Raw genomic sequence first — 24,283 nt, forward strand, 5'->3', positions numbered from 1 at the left:
TTTGTATTGTTTTATTTTGATATAAACATTTGTTTGCGTTGGAAATTGAAACACCCTAATGCGTTTGATTTTTTTTTTTTTTTTTTTTTTTTATAGCGAACAACATACAATCAAAGAGTTTTATGTTTAGTATTATCGAATTCAAATTCGGAGAGATTTAGTTGAATTTGAGATTTCAGTCAAAACGTAGAATCAAAGGGTTTTATTTTGTGTATTAGTCCATTCAAATTCGAAGAGATTTAGTTGAATTTGTCGTTCAAATTTTGAAAATGAGATTTTTATATCTAAATAATTCTATTTATTTAAAAAAAACATTTTATTTTGATATATATTTGTTTTTAGTCATTATTTTTTTTTAAGATTTGGCCGAGACAAGTGTATTATCAATAGATATAATCCATTTGTTTCTCTTTCTTCTTCTTTTCATTTTTTCTTTTTTAGGTATCGTTTCTCATATCAAGTATTATGATGTGTTTAAATTTGAAATTCAACCAACAATTTTACAAATTTGTGTTATTGTTTTATTTTGATATACAAATTTGATGGATTTTTTTAATATTATTTTGTGTGACTTTCTTTAATCACTAGATATATTTTTTAAGATTAAAGTGCAACATAAAATTAGGTTTTGTTTTTAGTGTTATTGAATTCAAATTTGGAGAGATTAATTGAATAGGGCTATTATTCCTTTTTTTTTTTGTTTCATTTTATCAACATTCAAATCTTGACAATAAGATTTTATATCTAAACAATTCTATTTGATAACCTTGAATCTTGATTTTTTTTTTTTTAATAGAGTATCTATACATTTTTTTTAATATACAAAAGAAAAAAAGTGTTGATATTGAATCAAAATTAAGATTTTTTTTTTTTTAGTATTGAATACTAATAGGTATATCTAAACTAATTTTATTTGTATATTCTAGGAAGATGAAACTATTTATGGATAACTAATTTGAAAATACATGTTAATATAATTCAAACCATTTTTTTAATATTAAGAATATATAATTATTTACTAATTACTTATAAATAGCACATAATATTCTTTTAGAAAGTAAGACCATATTTGCATAAAATAAAAAAAGTGTTGACATTGAATTTAAATTAAGATAAGTAAAATTTTGTACCATTTTATTTTAGACATTAATTTTATAAATTACTTAAGTTTGTAATACTAACAATATAGATATAGCTAATACAAGATTAAATAATTAAAAAAAATAATATCTATTTAAACTACCTTTTATTTAAAAAATTCTCTAATTCAACATTTATCATTCTTTTTTTCTCTACAAAGATTAATCAATTCAAAATAATAAAAAAAACAAAACAAAACAAATGAAATAAATAATGTGGGTAATATTTTATCATGTTACTCTTTTATAAATTTTAGTTATAACTTTATTTCAGTTACATCATATGTATTTTAGTTTTATTTATAATTTTTTTTTCCATTTTTATCTATTTCACTAATTTAAAATTTAATGTCAAATATATTAGTAATTTAACTTAATAAAAATATCTCTTTCTCAACGATGTCTAGTTTATTTTATTTAAATTAACATGAAGCAAATATGTATAGTTTTAGTAACTATTTTTAATTATTAAATTTATGTCAAAAACTTATTATTCAAACTAAATGAAATATATATTCATTCACTATTAAAACTTCATTATAGAAATTTGATATATAGTATATTAAAAGTGGCTAAGAGAGGAGAATTTTTAACTTTCCAATTTACCACTAATTTTTTCAAGAAAGACTCTTATACTCTCACACTCACACCCCTCGATGCTCCTCTACACTCATCTCTTTGACACTTTTTTTTTGCCTTTTTGCTTATTCATTTAATTTTAATGTCTCTTTTATTATTATATCTCTCAACAATTTCCATTTTACATCGTTTCCTACTTTTTTTTTACCTCTACTTTCTTTTTACCTTTAATGTATTTTATTTTCTTTTAATTTTACATATTGTTTTTATCATTAGATTTTTTTAACGATTATTATTTTATCCTCAAATCCTTTGTTCAAAGACTAGTCTCTTTGTTTCGAATGTTTATTTTTTTTAATTTTAAAAAATCAAATAAAAAATAATTATCCAATCTATAAAATTCCACAATATTTTAGAAGATAGACCGTTGTTTCAACTATTTTTTTTAAAAAAATAAATAAATTAATTAAGTGTATATTGATATAGACAATTTATTCTTACTCAATACTATTTACAATTATCAATGAAAATACATTTCTCCATAAATCTCTTTAATTAATTTTAAACTTCATGTCTAATATTTACAAAAAATTATATTTGATCTACCATTTATATTTTCCTATATAAAATTATATTTCAAACATTTTCAACTACTTCTAACACATTTCGCATTCATTATAAATTAATTAAATAAAACGTACATATAATGATATAGTATTAGTAATCTAATATCTTTCATTATTTTTAAATTTCACATTAGATATTATATTATTTAAATTTAACTAAAATTGTATTTATTTAAAATTTTATGTTCTAAAGATTTGGAACCACATGCTTTGCACGTATGCTCTAACTAGTACGAGTAAATAGATTAATGGCATACCCACATACAACACATTTTAAACTCAAATTTTAGTAAATATATCGTTAAAAATGTTTCTCAAAATCACTTTCTCGTCATTTGTCAAACATCACTACTTTTATTTTGATGATTTTAGGCATATAAAAATGATTTTATTATTTTAAAATTACGCCCATGTATACTTTTGGTCGAGTTAATCTACAAATTTTTTTAATGGTATTAAATTATTTCACTGGTCAAATATGCTTTTGTCAATCTATGGTTAGAGATATATTTAAATCACTAAAATGTTAAAAAAAAAAAAAAAAAAAGGAAAAAGAAAAGTAGAATTTGATGTCTATATCAGATTCTTAAGAAAAAGTCTTAATAGAAGTGAAAATTTAAACATCTAACGTCAAAATAACACCTAAATTTTTTTTCTTACAGTACTATAGCTAATAATACACGAAGAATTGATCTCCGACTTTTAGAAAAGCTCACTTGATAACAATCAAGTTAAATTCATCTCGATTGATTTATAGTTTATGTTTATCTTGTACTATTTTGAAAATATACATAATAAATAGTCGATATTTCTATGGCGTTTTTTTTTTTCTATTATCTTTTATTATTATTATTTATTATTTAGTTGCGGTAACTTTAAATATTGCCAAATATAGTTGAGTATAAAAAACTTAGTGCTAGGGTTGGCAAAAATCTCTACATGATCGGGTTCCCACCTCGAGGTTTAATCGGGATGGGGTCAAACCAGTGATTATAACCGGGTCCGAGAACGTAGACGAGGAGAAAATTCCCCCTCGTCCGTCCCCGATTAATTTTTTAATTTTTATAATATATTATTTTTACAAATAATTATATATATTACAATTACATAATCCATAATATATATTAATTTTACAAATATTTTTATATAATTATATATAATTCTACAAAAATATCAAGAATGGGTCCTTGCAGGACCCGTTTCCTCGGTGGGGAATCCTGTTCCCAATGACAACTCCGACGACCAACTTCAAACTCCGACAACCATCTCCGATGGCAACTCCGACGACCCAACTCCGGGCTCTAACGACCACCTCCGATGACAATTTCGGCGAATAAATTCAGACTTCAACAATCACCTCCGATGACAGCTCCGGCGACCAACTCCAAGCTCCGACAAACTTTGCGTGATAAACTTCGACAACCACCTCTGGTGACCCAACTCTGAAGACCATCTTCGTGCTACCAACTCCAACGACTAATTGTCTACGACAACAAACTCCGATGACCAACTTCGACGACCACCTTCATGGGCTCTGACAACCACCCCCGACTACAAAACTCCAATGAAAATCACCTTTCAACAATCAACTCTGACAATCAACTAAAGTCTTCGACAACCACCTTCGACGATAAACTCCGACAACCAACTCTAATACCACCTTCATGCGACTAACTTTGGGCTCATACGGTCACTTCTGACTACAATCTTCAACGAAAAATCATATTTGATGATCAATTTCGATGACCACTTTCGCCCGCTCCAACTCAGGCATTCGAAAACCACCTTCGATAACCAACTCCAATACATCTTCATGTGACCAACTTCAGGCTCCAACAACCACATTCGGCTACAAACTCCAACAAAAATCATATTTCAATAATCAACTTTGACAACCACTTCCGACTACTCTAAGACTGATACCTGTTAAAGTATATTGTAGGATTGTTGATTATATAAAAAAAATATTATTTTCTACATTAAGTGCAATATTTATATGTAATAAATTCACATATCAAATGAGTGTTAAAAATATTTAAATGAAAAGTATGTATGTAGTTGAAAAGTATGTAACATATAATAAAAACAAAAAAAAAACCCCATAAAATGAGCATTTTTTTCTCGAACATTTTCCAATAAGAATTAGTGAAAAATAGAGATATGTTATCTGATGATCCTCCAAATTTAGAAGAAATGAAAGTGAAACTTTTGAAGAAATGTGATGGTATTTCATTGGCTGTTATGATGATGGGGGAGATTTAATTAAAAAATACATGACATAGTAAAAATATAGAGCAACAATAGGAAGAAGAAGAAAAAGAAGAAGATGATAATGAAATTTATGGAGAAAAATTGACTATAAAGTTTTGATTTTGCTTTAGTTTCTCATTTTATTTAACCATATTTCTATTCGAAATTTAATAGATTAATTGTTATTCATTGTAAAAATTAAAAAAAATTACCATTCATATTTTGTTACAGCAAAAATAAATTAAATTATTAAATAAAAAATTTTCAAAACAAAAACAGTAATTATAAAAACAAGAGTTATGCATCAGATATCATTCCAGACTAAATAACTGCCCCAAACAGCTCTCTCCCCAAGAGAGAGGGTGCATGCAGGCCCCACCTTAAATATTCCTATTTTTGAAAGATACGATGTAATTTGCCAAAAGGGCGATTTGTGAGCCGCCTGCCTCTGCTGCTGCGAGGCTTTTCCAATTACCGCCACTCGAAATGAGAGGTTCGAAGTGTTCAATCGACACACGCTTCTGATTCTCTCTCAATCGCTCCCATTCCCTGCTTTTTCTTGCTTCGCCGGAGCCGAAGTTGGCGGCTTCTAGGGCTACTGAACGCTCCAATTCCCAACCATGGCGATCGTCGGCGTTCTAGCTTTGCAGGGATCTTTTAACGAGCACATCGCAGGCATATTCTTCTTCTTCTTCGCTGTTGCTACCTCCTTTTGTGGTTAGGCGTTTCTGTGGATGATTATCTTCTGTTGTTTTTATTTTGGCGCGCAGCTTTGAGAAGGCTCGGAGTGAAGGGCGTAGAGATAAGGAAGCCTGAGCAGCTTCTTAACGTAGCTTCTCTGATTATTCCTGGCGGGGAAAGCACCACCATGGCCAAACTTGCGGAGCTCCATAATTTGGTTTATTCCTCTTTCCTCTAGATGTTGCATCGATAAGCTAACACAAGAACAAGCAAAAAAGTTTTGAAACATCTTGCATTCAATCGTGTTATTAGCAGAAATGTAATCTTTAAAACTTGGTGTGAAACTGCTCGATTCTATTGAACCCGCCATAGATGTTTAGACACCTTAAATTTAGGAAAGAATCATGTAGCTTAGGATTAGAATCGAGTGTAGTATTTATCTTGTCGTATTTTTGTATATTTTGCAGTTTCCTGCTTTGCGAGAGTTTGTTAGAATGGGGAAACCTGTATGGGGCACCTGTGCAGGGCTCATCTTTTTGGCAAACAAGGCTACTGGTAGTTTTCCTTCCTTTTTTAATTTTTCCTCAACATCTCAACTTCGTATGTTTTTTTTCCCAAACCCCACCTCCAACACATCAATAAATGCTTGAAATTTGTTCTAAACTTGATATGGGTACGTGTATTTTCAGGACAGAAAACTGGTGGGCAGGGACTTGTTGGAGGCCTGGATTGTACTGTTCATAGGAACTTCTTTGGCAGTCAGGTAACGCTTCTTGGTTTCTCATGTTGGGTTGTGATTATCAAGATGCATGAGAAATAACTAGAGGACAATTGAAACTCGTCAATTGTCAATTGGCACAGAAGGTGTTTAGGCATCAAATTTGCATAAAGCTATCTCTGCTCGCGTGGCATTGTAGCAGACATGAATTTTGCCCTTTCAGTCATCCTACATATTGAATAAGCTTCTGATGTTTTTTTGAACCATGGCATGTTGGAAAAAATATAGCCATAAAGAATCTGGGGAGCTAAGATACTTGTTAATGGCCATTGCAGTCCTTCGGGATTTTTTGAAATACGTTATTTCAAAATTCATTTGTCTATTGCCTCAAATAATGACTTTTCCCCAATGAGAATTTCCTTACTTGATTTAAAATTCTTCATATAGTTAGCATTATGAGATCTGCTTAAATGAAGTTTTAGTTGAAGCATGGAGTTCAGAATGCAGAATCCTCGATGGTTATATTTGTACTCAAGCTGATGCTGATCCAAACACAATTATTCAAAGAAGTTCTGCTTAGTGGTTGATTCCAAACGTTCTGTTTTCCCCCAAATTACATATGACCAGTATTAATATTGAAGTTCGCTTTTATATTCACTGTCCATTTCTCGAGTTCAAATTTTCCTAATTTAAGATCGTGATTATCTAGCTTCAAAGCTTTGAGACTGAGCTCTCGATACCAGAGCTAGTGTCTTCTGAAGGTGGTCCGGAGACATTTCGTGGAGTCTTCATCCGAGCTCCTGCAATTCTTGATGTGGGCCCAGAAGTCCAAGTGCTAGCTCACTGCCCCGTCTCTTCAAACTCTAACTTGCATTCAAATTCCTCTGGTGAAGGCAAAGAGGTTTGTTGTTATTTTATTCTGCCCTCAGAGATCTCATATGAACTATACACTGCTAGTGCCTCTATTTTGAACACTTAAGGCCGCATTTGTTAGCCATTTGGGTTTGTTGCATTTGTGTTTTTCATTTTTGAGACTTACCCTATAATCTCTTAATTTCTCGCAAGGATTTTCATATTTCTTAATTAAAAGAGTTGAATTCAAAAACAAAAACAAGTTTTTAGAAACTACTTTTGGTTTTTGAAAACTTTAGTAGAAAGTAGATGATAAAGTACGGCATTTAGAGGTGGAATGAGTGATTATAGACTTATTCAAAAATAAAAAACCAAATGGTCAACAAATGAAGCCTATATTATTATAATCTGTATGTATGAATTAGAAATTTCAAACTGTATGTATGTCGGTTGTGAGACCGTTCAGTAAAATTATAGCTTCACTGGAATTCTAGAGTTTGCTCCTCTTGCGTTTTGTTTTCCTCCTAGCCCTTCACATTGTGGTTTGAATATCTCAGGAAAAAGATTCAGAAAGGAAAGTGATTGTAGCAGTGAGGCAAGGGAACTTGCTCGCAACTGCCTTCCATCCTGAATTAACATCAGATAATAGATGGTATAATGGAGTTTTAACTTGAAATACTACACAGCATATTGTGTGATCATCTCAAATGAGTTACAACGATGGGTTATGCAGGCACAGTTACTTCCTGAAGATGGTTGGCGATGTTGAAGAATCCTCAAGTAGCATAGCAAGCATAGGAGTTAACAATTCGACATTCGAAAGATCGAAGACCGACCTTCCGATTTTTATTTAGTTTAAACCAAATGAACCCCACCTCAACCCAAAGCTACACTTCCAAAGTTTCCGATTTTTATTTTGTTTAATCTATCTATTCTGCAGTTTCCACCATGTTTTATCTTCCTTATGTTAAGTTTACATGGAGTTTAATTTGAAAATATCCATCTCCTTTTGACTGGATTAATCATTGTTGGAAAAAAAAACTGCTGTGTAAATAATTCCAAGTTGTTGGGATGCTAAGAAATAGAATTTAATATTTCCTATTATTTTGAATAGTTGATTATAGGCTAAATTACATTTTTGTCCTTGAAGTTTAAGTTTAGCTTTTATTTGATCTGTAAAGTTTTAAAAGGGATATTTTAATCTTCGAAGTATAGAAAATAGTTCTAAATGGTCATTAGATTCAGTACAAAAATTTAACATGTCAGTTAATTGTTGATGTGTATATGCTTCAAAATTCTTCCTCTTACGAGTATGTTTGGACATGATTCAAGATTCAACTAAAGACATGTTAATGGTTTAAAAAAAGTTATTTGAACCTCCTTCCCTTTACATTTACAACCTAGCATTTTGAAGTATGATTATGATTTTTTTCCCTTTCTAATTCAACTACATATGGGGATAGTAATTCAAAACTTCAATGTCTTTGGTCAAAATTTTAATGCTAGTAGAGCTATGCTCAACTTGATAAGAATTTAAGTTAAATTATCATATATTACTAAAAAATAATTATTACTCCAAATCATAATCATGGATGTTGTGGGAGAATGACTATAGATAGAATAAAGCCTAAAATTAAGATAAAGTAGAATCCAAAATCAAGATAAGGTTAGATAAGATAAGATTTGATCTAACTTTGGGATTGGGAGAAAGTCATATCCTAATACTAGGAGGGTTAAATCTATCTAAATCTTAGTAGGATTAAAATAAATCATAGATCCAATCTTCCTATAAATAGACCATCATGGCTTCATATATGAGGTAAGTTAAAATTTTGACTTCTTCTCCATTCTTTAATTCTCTTACCGAGTTAGGCATCAAGCTCTTTTTCATTGTTTTTTCCAGGTTCTCTATTTGTCGTTGGCGGCACGTGAAAGTTAGGTTTGTTTCCTTATCATAATTTTTGCATCAACAGATGATGCTGTCTATGAGGACGAAAGTGCTCTAATTTCCTATTCCAAATATTAAAGAAATCAAGACTAGATGAACTTGTTTGCGATCTAGTCCAAGGAAAAAGTCTTGTGGTAAAAGACATTGAGAATTTCACATTATATGGTCATAAACCAAAGAAAATATCGACAAACACTATGTGGGAAAAGCCTCTTATGGTAAAAGACATAGGGGAGTTTCAACCCATAGTAAAAAACCAATCAAAAGACAAATCTAGAGGCTAGAACAAACAAGATAAATAAAATGTAAGACACTGGGGGCTTAGATTGGAAGAAAAAAATATAAGATTTCTACCAAATTATGGAATCTCAGATAAACACTATTTTCATCTAAAAAATTTTCTAATGCTACATTGAAAAATTAATAGCAAGTTTATTTATATCTCATGTTATTTATTAATATCTAAATCATGCATGACATAATCAGTTTGTTATAATCCTTTGTGATCTTCTTTGTAACATTTGTGTATTCTAGTACACATTACTCTAAGTTGAACTCAAGTTTTCGGATAGTAACATAAAAATTGAACCACGAATTCCAACTTGGGAGTGGGGCTTAATGTTATTGATGAATTTTGACTAGCTAGAATAAAACATCAAGATGAAGTTAAATAAGATAAAATTTGATCTAGCTTGTTTGAATTTAGGAGAAAGTCAGATCCTAATCCTAGGAGGGTTAAATCTCATATCTAAATCCCGTAGGATTAAAATAAATCCTAGACCAAATTCTCCTGTAAATAGACCATTATGGCTTCATATGAGGTAAGTTAAATTTTAAACTTCTTGATTCTTTAACTCTTTTAAAATTAGATGAGTTTGCTTGGTCGGATTTTGTATCAACCATGGCCAAACTTAGAATAACATAAATAATTAGATGAAGTAAAACTTCATAGTATGTATTTTATGAATAATTTGCTATGATCGAAAAGAAAAACATTCAAATCTCTCCTCCGTAGGTTGTTAAAGAAGAGACGAAATCATGCAATTTTTAAAAATAACCCACTTAATATTTATTTCTTTTTCCTTTTTTTTTTTTTTCTGGGTGGGGGAATCTCAGACTCAAGACTGCATGGGCCATAATCCGAGTAGGCCCAATGAAAGGCCCAAAATGGTAAAGGACCCATTTTCACACCGTAAAATCCGTGGAGAAAAAGGACCCAAAGTTCCCCTAATTTTCACAAACAACCGAAGTTTAACAATGGCTTCATCCAAAAAGTCAAGTACCGAAGCCAAGAGCAAAGAAGCGGGAACCTCAAAGCCAACTCCCAAAACCAAGACCCACAACAATGCCAGAAAATCCGACAAGGATGATTCGAACAAGAAGAAGAAGAAGAAGAAGAAGATTAGCACTATCAATGGCTCCGTCAAGGACAACGAGGCGTTAGCTACTTCTCCTCCAGGCTCAGCCTCAGCCTCTGAGGAGGTCGATGCCGATGAAGACAGAGCCGAAACCACGAGTGGAAAACCTAACACCTCAAAATCGAAGAAAGTTCAACGGAACCATGTCAAGAAAGAAGAGAATGGTTATGCTGCCGAAGAAGAAGAAGAAGCCGAGGAGAAGATTTATAAATTCCCTATGCATCGGATCAAGAAAATCATGAGGGACGAAAATTCTGATTTGCGTATCAATCAGGAAGCTTTGTTTCTCGTCAACAAAGCTTCGGTAAGCCCTCAAACACCACCACAAACGCACGCACCCAAAATTGATCAATTTTAGCTCGATTCAAGAATTAGGTATTTTTCTTATTAAAGTGGGATTTTCTGTTTCCGCAAACTTCGTAATTGTTGCAGGAGATGTTTCTCGTTCAATTTTGCAAAGATGCATATGCGTGCTGTGCTCAGGATCGCAAGAAGTCTCTTGCTTACAAGCATCTATGTAATGTTTCTATTCTCTATTCTGATGCTGCTGTCTATTTTCCTTTGTTGTTATAGCGTACCCATTATCATGCTTCATGTTTATTTGCATCTCTGGTGTGGACTCCTACTGTTTTGCCTTTACCCTTCTTGTCTAGTTTTCTAAAGAGAAAGTTATGTAACGAAAACAACAAATCGAAGAGAATGGTATGTGGAAACAACAAATCGAAGAAAATAGTATGTGGAAACAACAAATCGAAGAGAATGGTATGTGGAAACAACAAATTGAAGAGAATGGTACGAGAAAATATTGTATGGAGGATTAATTTCTACGTTCATTTGAGTAGAAACAGTACAAGTATTTATATGAAAAATAAGAAACTATCCACTAATGCATTATCTTTAAATTTCTATCACTTACCTAGAAAAACTTCCTTAATCAATCTACTCAAACATTATGCCACTATTCTCTAATTTACATTATGCCACTATTCTCTAATTTAGGAGGCACTATCCTAAATAAAAGGCATTAACTTCAATTAAATAAAAAACTAACTTAATTAATAACTTGCAACATAAGTTTTCACTAATTTTTAACAAGTTAGACTTGTGAATTATATTTCAAATGCAATTATATTTTTAAATAATGGTAAAACTTGGACCTGAAAACAGTTGAGAGGACCTAGCTTTACTATCGTGTATGGTCATCATGACAGGGCTTTACCTTTTTATGAGCCGAACTGTTTCAACATGTGCTCCTTACGAATAAAGGGGGGCCAGATTTAAGAATGACCCATTTTCTTTTTCTGGGTTCACTGCAAAAAAAATAACAACATGATGGTCATCTATTTAGTACTGAAAAGGAAGATATCATGATCATGGTCATAGTTTAACTTTAACACGGATTGTGACCTTAGATTTAGGTTACTCTAATTACTTGGTTAAGGGACATGAATTATTTGAGCCTCTATCTATCATATTATTGTGTTGTGGAGGATTACCGATTTGTATTATCTGTGTGCCTTATGCTTTCAAAGAGAATTTATATAGCGGCTGAAAGCATTAGATAAATCATATCACTAAGCCACACTATGTCTGGCTTAATGATTTACTCACCCAAATTATGTCTACACATAGATCCCCAATATGAGGAGGAAGAATAAAGAACCCGTGGAAGGAAAGTTGTTAAATCTGATAATTGAGATGGATATAAGTTGGTTGGGGAGGAGGAATTGGTTTTGTCCACTGTTTTTTCTTGGTATAAAATGAAGTACCTTTTCATTTATTTCAGCTCATCTTTTTTAGTTAGTAATTGATGCTCCCTTATGTAATCACCTTTTGATATTTGGGATTCTCCCTGATTTCATTTATAAATGAAACGTTTCTTTTATCGAAAATAAGTTGGTTGGGGAGGAGGGCTGAAACTGTTATCAGCTCTCCTTCTTTGGGACAGAAAGAGAGAATTGGAGTAGTATATATTTGGGTCCAAAAGAAAAATTGGAGAAGCAAATATTTGGGAGTTGAAAATGGGGAGGGCAGTGTGAATCTATTATGAAATTTCATTTTGATTGAACCTGGAGGAGAGAAGGAAAACTCATGGATCTCTTCCTTAGTTTTGTTATCTAATACATATTTCAAAGTGAATTCAAATATCTATCATCTGGCTTGGCGATTTTATCAAGATGATGCCGGAAATTTAATAAGCCTTCCGTTTTACTTATTGCTTCATTTTATCTGCTATTGCGAATACTTTCACTTGTGAGAATTCTGAGGATACTTTTATTTGTTGACCACATTTTGATGGTGGAAATGTGGGGGGTAGAAAGGAAAAACATGGAGGCCCTTTCTTCTATCCCAACCCGAGTAACCTATGTAGCTGAGACAATTTGAATGTTTGATCTATTAGTGTCAAAACCATAGAGCTCTCTTCCACTAAAATTTGGAGATGGGAAAAAATCCCTTCTTTAAGTAGGAAACGGGGAAACATGTGTGCGTTGAATTGTTTATTAAATAAGCATCCTCCATTCATTTTGTTCCTTGTTTGAGCATCATTGAATTTCTATGCATGTATAGTTTTCAAAATGTTCAAAAACTTTGAAAGTGAACTTAGGTCACCAATAATTGACATGCACTTCCTCTCTTAAGGTCAAAGGTTCAATCATCGCTTTTCGCAATTGTTGTACTCAAGACTATATTTACCAAAATCTCATCATAGATCATTTTTTATCCGATTTAGAATCAAAACTTTAAGGTTTCACTTTCTTTTTGGATAATTGCCACCTTACTGAGAGGACATTTTTTATCAATTACCAAAGCATTGATTTGGATGTAAGAATTTCATCGAAATAGTAGTAAGATTCCCCTTTGTTGTTGCAGCATCAGTAGTTTGCAAAAGGAAGAGATACGACTTTCTTTCAGGTATGTACACAAACCTTTTACATAATGCTCAACTAATGCTATTGTTAAAAGAACAATTGCAACGTGTGACATTTTTAGGGATAATAACTAAGTCATTTTAAAAAAATTGTAAATATATCAAAGTCTATCAATGATAGACTTCTATGGCTGATAGACTCTTACTAGCAATATAGTCTATCATTGATAGACTATCTAAATTTTGCCATATTTGTAATTTTCTTTTTACATTACGTTATATTTGTTAATACTTTAGATTTGATTGTTATATTTACAACGCTTCTTTATTAAAAAGATGCTTCGTCGTCTCTGAACTGATAGACTCCTTATATAACGTTAAAATGTTTTTTTTTTCTCGGTCCCAGATTTTGTTCCAGAGAAATTAAAATTCGAAGACGCATTAAAGGAAAGAAACATGGCCGAATCAGGGAAAGACTAGGCATCTTCGTCTTTTAATTTGAACACTCCTTTTTGTTCTGTGGATGTGTAATATTAAGGTATCTTGTCATGTCAATGGGTATCCAAGGAAGTTGGACACAACATACACTTTTTTTTTTTTTTTACCTCCGTACAGTTCTGTAAGTTTATTAACGACATCTCAAATCTAACATCCATTCTAACATCATTTTATTTTTTTGCATTTGATGAAGTAAAATTACTTATTTTAGTTTTAATTTGATCCATGATTTACTGATAATAATAATAATATATTCATCATCATCATCAGGTCAGTGTAATATGATGATTAATTTTAGTTATTCTAAAAGAACATCTGCAATTTCGTCCCACTATTTGTGATTGGTTAGATATGTCTCTTCTCATTGAGATGGTACGTTGAAATTTCTTTTATTTTTCATCACCATAATTATTGTAAAATGACTAAATACAATCCTTTTTAGTCTCTTGAGTTTTAAAATAGGTATGTTTGATTGTTGTGTTTTTAAAATGCAACGTTTTAGTAGTTAGAAAAGGTTTAAAAGGTCCTGACGTAATGTTATTTTATTATTTTAACTAATTATAGGGTTAGTTTCAAATATATGAAGATGAATCAAAATATTTATAAATATAATAAAATTTTACTATTTACGATAGATTGTGATAGACTACTATTTGTGTCTATTTGTATCAATATAGACTCATCGCTGTTTATTCTAGATAAATTATGATATTGTGTAATTATTTATAAATATTATTAATAATTTTGTCATTTAAAATAATTTCCTATAATTTTATATGATATTTTAAGTTAGAAAAAAAATTGAGAGAGGAGATCGTTTTTAACAATTTACTCCAAAGGTTATCGAATGGGGAAGAAATTTGGAGATGGAAATAGTGTTTATAGGTTAATTTTTTAAAAATAAAAATAAAAAATCAAAGGGTAACTAAATAGGATTTTAAAAAATTATATTTTAAAAATTTAAGAGCTAAATGTGATTATTCTTTAGAACTCGAGGCTTAAAATTGTACATTTGGGATTTAACACAAGCTTCAAAATTTGGAGACAGATTAATTGTTTCAATATTATTTGTAGTGTTGTACCACTACGTATCTTGTAAGATAAATTTCGTGCCAAGCTTATTTTTTGCTGACAATTTTCAGTTTCGAAACCATTTTATTAATTTTTTTTCCGGTTAAAATGGATGAATTTAGTGGAAATTGAACAAATGGCTAACAAATGTTTAATAGGTTAAGAGTTCAAATTGAAGAATTCAATGAAATTAAAAGTTTACGAGTTGAATTGTTAATAAAAATATTTTTGCCTTCCATAAACTATCAAGCGTTACACGGACTTTGATCCAAGTATTTCAGGGAACTAATATTGTTCCAAATCTATTTGCTCAAAAGCAGAAAATAAGAACAAAAAACCATTATCTTTATATTTAACTCCACCAATTACACAAGTTAATAAGCTTAATGAAAAGTTGGATATATTTTACAGTAAACCCAGAAATGAAATGAATAAATTCTTCACAAAGCTGAAAAGATCATCGAAGTGCAGAGTATTGATTAATGATCCTCCACATTTACCTCGTAGCTCAGGATCATCCCATAATTCAACCAATGAAACAATAGCTCTTAAACCAATTCAGCTCAATATACTGCACAAACATGGCAAATTTTAGTAGAGAATCACATGTTTTTTCTAGATATATTTGTTAATTTCTGTATATTATTTAGAGGGAGACAGAAAAAGAGAACTCACTTGTACAAGTAAGAAGCAATGCCAAGAATTATACAGAGAAGAATAATATCAATGCAGAAGTTTTGGCTGGTTCTCACCTTCAAATACAAAACCACAGTAAAAAAGAAAAGGTTGTTTGTTTAAGACAATGCTTGCTGTAATAAAATGAGAACTCGTTTGCATAAGACATTAGTTACCTCATAGAGCGTTTCCTTCAGCCTAACATTGGTATTTTTCATCTCATTAGTCACCTTGTCTACCTGATGAAATAAAAAACAGAACCAGCTAAGACTAAGAGACTTATCATCTACTAATCTTCACTAAACAAACATCTAAAACAATACCTTTGCGTCGATCTCGTCAATTAATGGAACTTGCCTGTCCAATTCCTGGTCAAGTATAAAACCAATTAGTCAACCTCAGGCAGAGTAATTAACCATCCAATTTGTATATCTTTCTCTAGCCGTTTAAATGACCAATCAGCACAAAAACTTAAGCTATTGGGTTGGAGAGGTTATTACCTCGTTCATATCATGGGCAAGATTTTTCAGCATATCCAAACCTTCAGATATGACATCGAGACCTTGGTCCTACAAAGATGAAGGAAACAGAGAGATCATTACCAAGCACGACCTCAATGTCATAGCAAAACTGATAAATTATTGGATTGGAAAAACATTGAAAGGATTAGATTCTCTAACTTACTCGTAAAATGCCATTCGTTTCATGTTTGATAATTTAGGCCCTGTTTGGTAACTATTTGATTTTTTGTTTTTGAATATTAAGTCTAAAGACACTACTTCCATCTCCAAATTTCTTCATTTATTATCTACTTTTTATCAATGGTTTAAAAAACCAAGCCAGATTTTGAAAACCAAAAAAAGTATCTTTTAAGACTTGTTTTTCTTTTTGAAATTTGGCTAAGAATTCAACCATTGTAGTTAAGAAAAATGTAAATCATTGTAAGTAATGATGACAAAATAGACCTAATTTTCAAAAATAGAAAAAGAAAAACGAAATGGTTATCAAATAGGACCTTAGGTGTTGAGTCTACTACAAAATCTAGAATGAGTTTAGAACTAATTCCCATTGTATAAAAATGGCAAAGAAACTCACATGCCTGTTTCATCTTCCGCATTTCATACTCATTTCGAAATTGGCTTGATTCTTCATTTTGCTGGAAATACTCGCTCTCAAAGTTTCCATCTAAAATGGGGTCGTAAATAATCAAAACCCAAACAACAAAATGAACAACCAACATAGCTCTCGCTTTGTTAAGGAGAAAAAAGTGTAAAAACCTGATGAATCAAACTTGATATTGTTAGATGAGGAGGAGGGCCCCCATCCTCCAGATTGTTTGGCTCCTGTGGTACTCCCATCTGGTATGGCTTTAATCTTCTCTTCAAGCGCAAGAACAAGATCATCTCTGACCTCGAGCTCTTCTTTTGGAACCCCTTTAACCTGTTGTCATAATACATAAACAGCCACATTTTGTTGAACTTTCACAAAATATTAGAAGAGATTGTTTTATATTGGAAAGGTTAAAAAAAGTGATAGACTCCAAATAAACTTATAACTTTGGTTTTAAAATGAGAGTTTTTTTGTACGGATGATCCATTCACAATCGCCTTTATAATAATTGACCCACCCCACAAATATTTGTGAGGGACAGGTTATAAACGTGTTTGGGTCATCCGCACAAAAAACTCTTCAAGATCATCACAGTTGAAACACATTGAGCTTGGGTGTGCTAACTTTAATAAATTTTCTTTTATGTATTCTTTAACATGAGAATGTGAACAGAATATGAGTTACAAAAAGTTCGGGAGAATGTCCTTGTAATTAGGATGGGAGAGAAAATTTTGTGTGATTATAACACATTTTCGTATTTTGAAATTCTTTCCGGTGGGTCACAAAATTTCTTAGTTTTTAAGTTTTTAACTGTTTCCTAGTTTTGTTATTTTCTTTTAATTTTACTTTGTCCCAACAAATTCATGCCTATTAAGAGAAAATGAAACCAAAAGAGACAAAGCCCGAACTCCAAATTTCAATTTCAAATAAACAAAGAGAGGGGAAAATTTGACCTTCTTGTGAGCCAATTTACGAAGCTTAGGGACTTCATCCATCAATCGAGCCTTCTTCCGTCGAACCTCAGCGTTCATCGCAACTGCAGCAGCCCTATTCTTCTCAGATAAGGCAACCTCAGATTTCTAAAATGAAATGAATCTTGAATCAAAACAACAGGATAGAATAATAGGTAATAGAAGAAGAAGAAGAAGAAGAAGAAGAAGAAGAAGAAGAAGCCGAGAATGGGAAAAACCTGGAGAGCGGCTTGGATTTCGAGTTCGACGGCTGCGAAGAGGCGAGCGAAGGCATCGTCACCATAAGCATTGAGCTCACGCTGTTTCTCGACATCATACTTTTCATATTTCTTGCAAATGGAATCAACTCGGAAGATGATGTCGATTACCGTCATTTTGGGATGAAGAAGAAGAAGAAGAAGAAGAAGAAGAAGAAGAAGAAGATTGAAGCAGAAATTTTGTGGAGATACAAAAATGGGTCGAACATTGTTTCTTCTTCATTTCTCCTTCTTTCTTTCTCTCTCACAGCCTGAGATGTTCACCGTACAACCCGCTTACGAAGATGCAGGACCAAACACCCCCAACGACCACCATCGCCGTTCGCCACTAACCGTATTTAGAAAATTTATGGTTTCTACGAGCTGTTCGATAGGCAATCTAAGAACATAATTTTGAAAATAAGTGATTCAAAGAAAACAAAACTTATATTTCATATTTTCAGATACTAGAATATTTAGAAATTAAATTTTAATTTAAATAAATTTTAATAATATATTTGAAAATATATTCAATTACTCAATAAATTTAATTGAATATAAATTATTACGGTATAACTATCCAACTTTCTAATACACCTGATAAGACCGTTACTTCATCTATCCAACTTTCTAATACACCTGATAAGACCGTTACTTCATACATGCCTAAACTTGTATATAGACATTTGCATTTAAAATTAGAAAAGACTGTTTTATTAAATAAAGAATCAAAACAAAGTTTTATGCTCAAATTTTCAAAACATCTTGAACTGGGGTACCCCTAAAACATAAATTCTAAAATAAGGAAAATTAATTGAAAAAGAAAATCTCTAACCCCTCAACCCTATCAAAATCAAGTTCATGAAAATGGAACAGTAAACCATGAAAATGACACAAGAACTCATATGCAGAAGCATCTAATTAGTCTCTTTGACACTGCCACGGGTTTCTCTTATCAGTCGCCCGAGTATCTTTGTCCTTACCTGAAAAATATGTAAACATAAAGGTTGAATATAAAATACTTGACCCTATTATTGGGATCAGTCTAAATAATCACATGTAGTGAATGCATGAGGTTAGTGGGACATACATACTGTAGCTATTGCTGGATGGCTAACCAAGAGGATAGCCTATCTTGCCCTAACTCGCATGTCTAGTGCCTGATGCCACACCGTCAAATAATGGAAAAACACGAAAGTGAATATGTGTAACATCCCGAATTTTAGGATTTAAGTTAATTATCTAAAATTTTTGAGTTTAATTTTCCCTTTCATTTGGAAAATTTGGATTAAATTGAAATAATTGAAAAACTTTTATTGGTTAAATTGAATTTAATTGATTAGATATTCGAACGGTTGAAAATATTGAATTTTGCTTTCCTTTGATTTTGGATTTTAGGGCCAACTTAAAAAAAAAAAATTAAAAGAGATAATTAATTTCATGTGGTTTTGAATTGATTTAAATATTTGGAAGGATTTAATTTGTATCAAATTGATGGATCTTATGCCCTTTAATTTTGGTTTTTGAGGCCTAAATTAAGATAATTTGAAAAGTTAATTGATTTATAAATTTAATAGAATATTCAGAGGTTTTGGAGATATTGTGGTAAAATATTTTATTTATCTTTTCAAAATTTGAAAAAAATTAAAAGAATTGAGATTTTTTTTGAAATTAAATGAGAGTGAAAAGAGGTCAAAAATTGAGGAGAAGACAATTCGGTTTTTAGCGACAACTTCCACAAAATTGTTGATTGCCAGAGTTTGAACCGTTGGATCGTGCTCAAATTTGGCCAGTCTGTTCGAGACATATGGAGTTTCCTTTTGAACGGTTGAATCATTGTTTGAAGCTTTGGTTTGTTTGTAATCGCTGCTGAATAAAATCTGTAAAATTAGAAATTCTCCTTCTCTCTCGCAAACCCTCCTCATGCAAGACCCTCGCTACTAGCTGCTAGCCTAAACAATTTATGCCGTTTGACAACAATACCCACTACCTATCTATAGTATCCACGAGCCGACGCGCCATCTACCACCACTGTCCGATCTTTGTCAGAATCTTGAGAAAAACCTTGGATTCAGATTTGGAAGTTTTGAGGCATTGACCATAAAGCTAGAGACCATTTTTCGTTTTGCAGAAAATTGGTAAAGATCGATAAGTTTTGGGTAAGTTGTTTGTTGGTTATTCTTTTGGATTGTGAGTAATAGTGAAAAAATTAAGTTATTGATTTTGGATTTAATTCTTGATCAGATTGGCTAATTGAATCAAGTTTTGGAATTTGTCTTGGACCAAGCCACAACTTTGGGTTGATTCAAGTTTTCCAAAGGTTTTAAGGAATTATTTACGTAGACTTTTGTGACTAAGTTGAGGTAAGTGGTACTATTACCGGCGCCTTTGTGCCAGGCGACCTAGATTAGACCTATAAAGTTAACTAATGGACTTTTGAAATATGATTTTGTTTGTCATTATGTTTTGTGTATTGCATGGCAGTTACAAGTATTATGAACATGTTCGAATTTCTAATCAGTACTGATATTATGTATGTGATGCATGAATAGACTAGTAGAGCGGTTTATTGTCTCGCCTTGACGCATGTTTTATTTCAGAAGACCTATAGGTCTAGTTTCATATTTGACGGTGTGCCTATGGGCCGTTAGACATGCGTGAACCGACAAGTTTACATTCATGTTATTATCATATTTGACGGTGTGCCTACGAGCCGCTAGACATACGTGAACCGACAAGTTTACGTTCATGTTATTATCATGTTTGACGGTGTGCCTATGGGTTGCTAGACATGCGTGAACCGAAAGGTTTACGTTCATGTTATTATCATGTTTGACGGTGTGCCTACGGGCCGCTAGACATGCGTGAGCTGATAGGATTACGTTCATGTTACTTTTATTTTCATGTTTCATGTTTTGACGACGAGCCTACGGGCCGCTAGACATGTGTGAACTGATAGGTTTACGTTCATGTTATTATCATGTTTGACGGTGTGCCTATAGACATGCATTTCAAGGCAAGATAGTACGTCTTTTGGTTTTCCTTTCATCATCAAAAACCGATGTAGCTGTATGAGCCACGGGTTATCTTTCTTTGCTCGTGGATGCATAGCCTGAACCCGGTAATGGGATCACCTACTGAGTATTTTATACTCAACCTTTCTTAATTTATGTTTTTCAGGTAATGATAGGAACGGACTGGTGGGTGACGAGAGAGACCTGTGATCGTGCCATATGGGACATGTAAATCACTTCCGCTCAGTTTACGTTTTCAAGCTATTTAAAAGTTTTGATTTGAAACTCATTGTTGGTCAAAATTTTATTTGTTTAAGTTATTTTTTTTTCACTATTTTAGGGGCCCCGAGCAAAGATTTTACTTATTTGATATTTATTTTGGAAAACTGTCTTTATTATTGTAATGAAATTTATTTTCTTCAATGGTCAAAATGTTTTGAATGTAAATGTGTAATTATGAGTAATGACCTTTATCAGAGTACTCAAAAGGTCAGGTCGTTCCAATATGTGTATTCACATAATCGTAACATGCAAATAAATATATCGGTTCACGCATATCTAGTGGCCTGATAGTGCACTGTCAAACATGAAACTGGACCCGTCGTTTCACTGGAATAAAATATGCATCGTGGCGAGATGATAGATCACCCTTACTGATCTAACATGCATCACATACATAAATTTCATAAATAGTCCCACATCACAAATCATAACATAACATATAGATTTAACATGCTCATAATTCTCATAATTTTCATGCATAAAAAAGGGTAACACATTTTAATTTATGCTACCAAAATCCAATAAATAACATGATAATTTTGAACTAGGGCGCTGGGCATGAAAACACCAGTAATAGTATCATTTATCACAGTAATAGGCCTAAATAAAATCAAGCTAACCATGTAAAATCCTTGAATCCGAAACCACTTCCTAAATCAGGAACCAAACTTAAAGTTAAGACTTAAACCCAAATTCAAACACCAAATTAACCAAATAATCCCTAACACTACCAAATAACCTTATCCAAAGTGCAACTAAAACCCAATCCTCTTCTAAACAATGAATCCAACCTAGACAAATATCAAAAATTAAGAATTAAAACTCAACTTTCATCCACCAAAATTGAACCAAAAAGGCCAACATAATGTGGATAACAATGGAACAATCCTAACATCTATTGGGCATTCGAGCTATACTTCTAATACTTACCAAATTCTCATAGAAATCGACTCCAACCCGCTGAACAACACACCATTGTTCTCCAAACTTTGCATCCAACCTAAAAAATTGAACATAAATCAATTAATAGGCATAACTATAGGGTTGAAAGCCCTAACGTAGAGGAAGAAAATAAGACCAAAACTAGAAATTAATTTAGGAAATGTGCGATACCCATACAGTGGAAAATTCTAGAATAATTACAGAGGCAAAAAAAAAAAAAAAAAAAAAACAACTTACTGTAAAATTAATCTAGGTTCAACATGCTAAAAAATATTTCCAGAGAAAAGAGAAAGAGATCTTACTTTTGTAGAAACCTCGAATGAAAATCGCTAAAACTCCTTGGGATTGTAATCAACACCACCAATAGGTTTTCTTTCTATTCTTTGAGAATACCTGGTATTTTGGTTTGTGGAAACCAATTGAATATGGGAAGAAGGTGGAAAATTTCTTCTGGAGAGAAACGTTTCTGTGTTTCAAAAATCAATTCACCTTTGCAACTCACTCCTTCAAACAAATTGTGCAAAAGTTTTATCAAAGGTGAGAGAGAGAGTGAGATGGGGGAGTCATCCCATGTTTCTGTTAACTCCCTACGTGGGAGTTAACTTTTAATATAAAATTAAATAAATCAATTAATTTAACGATTAATTAAATTAATAATTAATTAAATCTTATTTAATTAATGATTTCATTTAAATCATATTTAAATAAAACATCTCTTACATAATTTATAGTTTTAATTCAATTAATCAAATCAAATCAAATCAAATCAATAATTAATTAACTCTCCAATTAATTAATTACCAAATTAAATATCAAATATCTAGTTTAGTCTACACTTAAATCATATTAAATTGTATTTCTCTCATAACCTATAGTTTTAACGTGTATCAAATACACATTAATTTTAATCTATAGTTTTAATATGAATCTACTTCATATTAAATTAATATTCGAACTCTTTCAAATATTTAACTTTTTCATAAATTAATTTTGAATCAAATCCAAAATGAAATTTATATTATGAAGTTTAATTAAAATATAAATTTTATATAATAATGCATCATTGTACATTATATTATTTCCCTAAGTGAATTTGAACATTTCAAACTCTATTCAAGACATAGTTACCTCAATTTCCTTAACAAACTATGAAGGGAACCTCATGGATCTACAGATTAGAATCTCCAATTATATGAGATCAATTGACTAAACTCATTAACCACATTAATCAATATTTGATGACTGTGGGTACACTCTAGTAAAGACCCACAATTGGGCTCTTCTTACTGCAGATATATTTCTATATCAACAGATATAGACAAATAACAACAATTAGTCCTTCACGAGTGTTCGTAATACCAGTTCGGTTAAATTATCGTTTTACCCTTGGGTTATCTCTGTATCTTTAAGTACCACTGCTCCTCTACTGAACAAACTGTTCATGGTCCAACCATTAAACAGAAACCCTTCTCGGGTTAGTGAGAGGGCAGGGTCCTTTGTTCAAGTCCCAGAGACATTACTTAAGGGAACACTCATTTACTTACCCTAAAGTCGGGAATGAGTGAAATCCATCTTGTATTATTATGTTCCCAGCTCCCCACTTGGTCTTGTCCCCAAAATGGTAGACTTATTGAGTTGGCGAATTGACCACTCTCACCCATGAAAATCAAAGGACAATCCTTTGTGAACAGGAGTTCATAATAGACTCAGAATTAAGACTAAGTTGCCTAGGTCATCCTATTGAAATAGAAACATAACTAGTCAACGGTGTTACATCTAGTGGTTATCATTTCACAGTCCAGTCTTATGCAAATTCATTGTATAGGATACCTCCATTCACATGTCACCTACACAAACATATTGGATCATTGCGTTTGTATCAAATACAAAGTAGGTCATATCCATAGTGTTACTAGGATAAGGTGCACAACCTTATCTCTATACTATAAAACCTTTAGGTTGTATCTTGAACATTGATCTTTGTATGTCTCTGCATACAGTTCAAGACTCATAAACAACCTAGGACGTTAGTTTATTGGATTTAGGGTTATTAAGACAAAATGCATACAACAAAATCAATAACACTTATTGAAATAACATCGATAACTCTTTATTGATGACAATACATTATTTACAACTCCAAAAACACAACACTGCCAAAAGTCCAGACACCACAAAAATGGAAACCTTGGTATTCTTTGTTGGGATGAGAATCCATAGGAGTTGTGGGCTTTGTGTTAATTTTGGGAGAGAGAGAGAAAGATTTTGAGAGGAGAAGAATTTTTCCAGAGAAAACGATTTAGGGATTGAAGTTCTTGTTGGGTTGTATGTCCTAAAATTTGCAGTTTCTAAAGTTAAACATTTTCTATTAACAATAAAGATGTTATTCAACATTTATTCAATA

At 31.9% G+C, this 24,283-nt stretch overlaps 3 protein-coding genes across 3 annotated transcripts; 2 read left to right on the top strand and 1 right to left on the bottom strand.

The window, feature by feature from the left end:
- The first annotated feature begins 4,998 nt into the window (after window positions 1-4,998).
- LOC120087567 (probable pyridoxal 5'-phosphate synthase subunit PDX2) lies at window positions 4,999-7,956 on the top strand. Its single transcript, XM_039044373.1, has 7 exons — window positions 4,999-5,269; window positions 5,365-5,492; window positions 5,743-5,830; window positions 5,965-6,038; window positions 6,703-6,894; window positions 7,403-7,497; window positions 7,579-7,956. The coding sequence occupies exons 1-7, from the start codon at window positions 5,215-5,217 to the stop codon at window positions 7,697-7,699; spliced, it is 753 nt and encodes a 250-aa protein (XP_038900301.1). The 5' UTR covers window positions 4,999-5,214; the 3' UTR covers window positions 7,700-7,956.
- Window positions 7,957-9,909: 1,953 nt separating this feature from the next.
- Window positions 9,910-13,746, top strand: LOC120089488 (DNA polymerase epsilon subunit C). Its single transcript, XM_039046974.1, has 4 exons — window positions 9,910-10,515; window positions 10,644-10,728; window positions 13,083-13,124; window positions 13,487-13,746. The coding sequence occupies exons 1-4, from the start codon at window positions 9,922-9,924 to the stop codon at window positions 13,558-13,560; spliced, it is 795 nt and encodes a 264-aa protein (XP_038902902.1). The 5' UTR covers window positions 9,910-9,921; the 3' UTR covers window positions 13,561-13,746.
- Window positions 13,747-14,893: 1,147 nt separating this feature from the next.
- LOC120088799 (syntaxin-71-like) lies at window positions 14,894-18,040 on the bottom strand. Its single transcript, XM_039046240.1, has 9 exons — window positions 17,624-18,040; window positions 17,388-17,513; window positions 16,602-16,764; window positions 16,424-16,509; window positions 15,825-15,893; window positions 15,648-15,692; window positions 15,501-15,563; window positions 15,325-15,401; window positions 14,894-15,220 (listed from the first exon to the last, which is right to left on the bottom strand). The coding sequence occupies exons 1-9, from the start codon at window positions 17,777-17,779 to the stop codon at window positions 15,208-15,210; spliced, it is 798 nt and encodes a 265-aa protein (XP_038902168.1). The 5' UTR covers window positions 17,780-18,040; the 3' UTR covers window positions 14,894-15,207.
- Window positions 18,041-24,283: the final 6,243 nt, after the last annotated feature.

Source organism: Benincasa hispida, chromosome 10 (assembly GCF_009727055.1).
Source record: "Benincasa hispida cultivar B227 chromosome 10, ASM972705v1, whole genome shotgun sequence".
NCBI lineage: Eukaryota > Viridiplantae > Streptophyta > Magnoliopsida > Cucurbitales > Cucurbitaceae > Benincasa > Benincasa hispida.

Bases quoted from the DNA above. Each gene is read 5' to 3' on its own strand.
- LOC120089488 (XM_039046974.1), top strand. From the start codon at position 9,922: ATGGGCCATAATCCGAGTAGGCCCAATGAAAGGCCCAAAATGGTAAAG. The intron at 10,516-10,643 runs GTAAGCCCTCAA...TAATTGTTGCAG, and splicing joins TTCTCGTCAACAAAGCTTCG to GAGATGTTTCTCGTTCAATT. The intron at 13,125-13,486 runs GTATGTACACAA...TCTCGGTCCCAG, and splicing joins GAGATACGACTTTCTTTCAG to ATTTTGTTCCAGAGAAATTA.
- LOC120087567 (XM_039044373.1), top strand. From the start codon at position 5,215: ATGGCGATCGTCGGCGTTCTAGCTTTGCAGGGATCTTTTAACGAGCAC. The intron at 5,493-5,742 runs GTTTATTCCTCT...TATATTTTGCAG, and splicing joins TTGCGGAGCTCCATAATTTG to TTTCCTGCTTTGCGAGAGTT. The intron at 6,895-7,402 runs GTTTGTTGTTAT...TGAATATCTCAG, and splicing joins CCTCTGGTGAAGGCAAAGAG to GAAAAAGATTCAGAAAGGAA.
- LOC120088799 (XM_039046240.1), bottom strand. From the start codon at position 17,779: ATGACGGTAATCGACATCATCTTCCGAGTTGATTCCATTTGCAAGAAA. The intron at 15,693-15,824 runs GTAATAACCTCT...ATACTTGACCAG, and splicing joins TTGCCCATGATATGAACGAG to GAATTGGACAGGCAAGTTCC. The intron at 15,564-15,647 runs GTATTGTTTTAG...TTATTTCATCAG, and splicing joins TTGACGAGATCGACGCAAAG to GTAGACAAGGTGACTAATGA.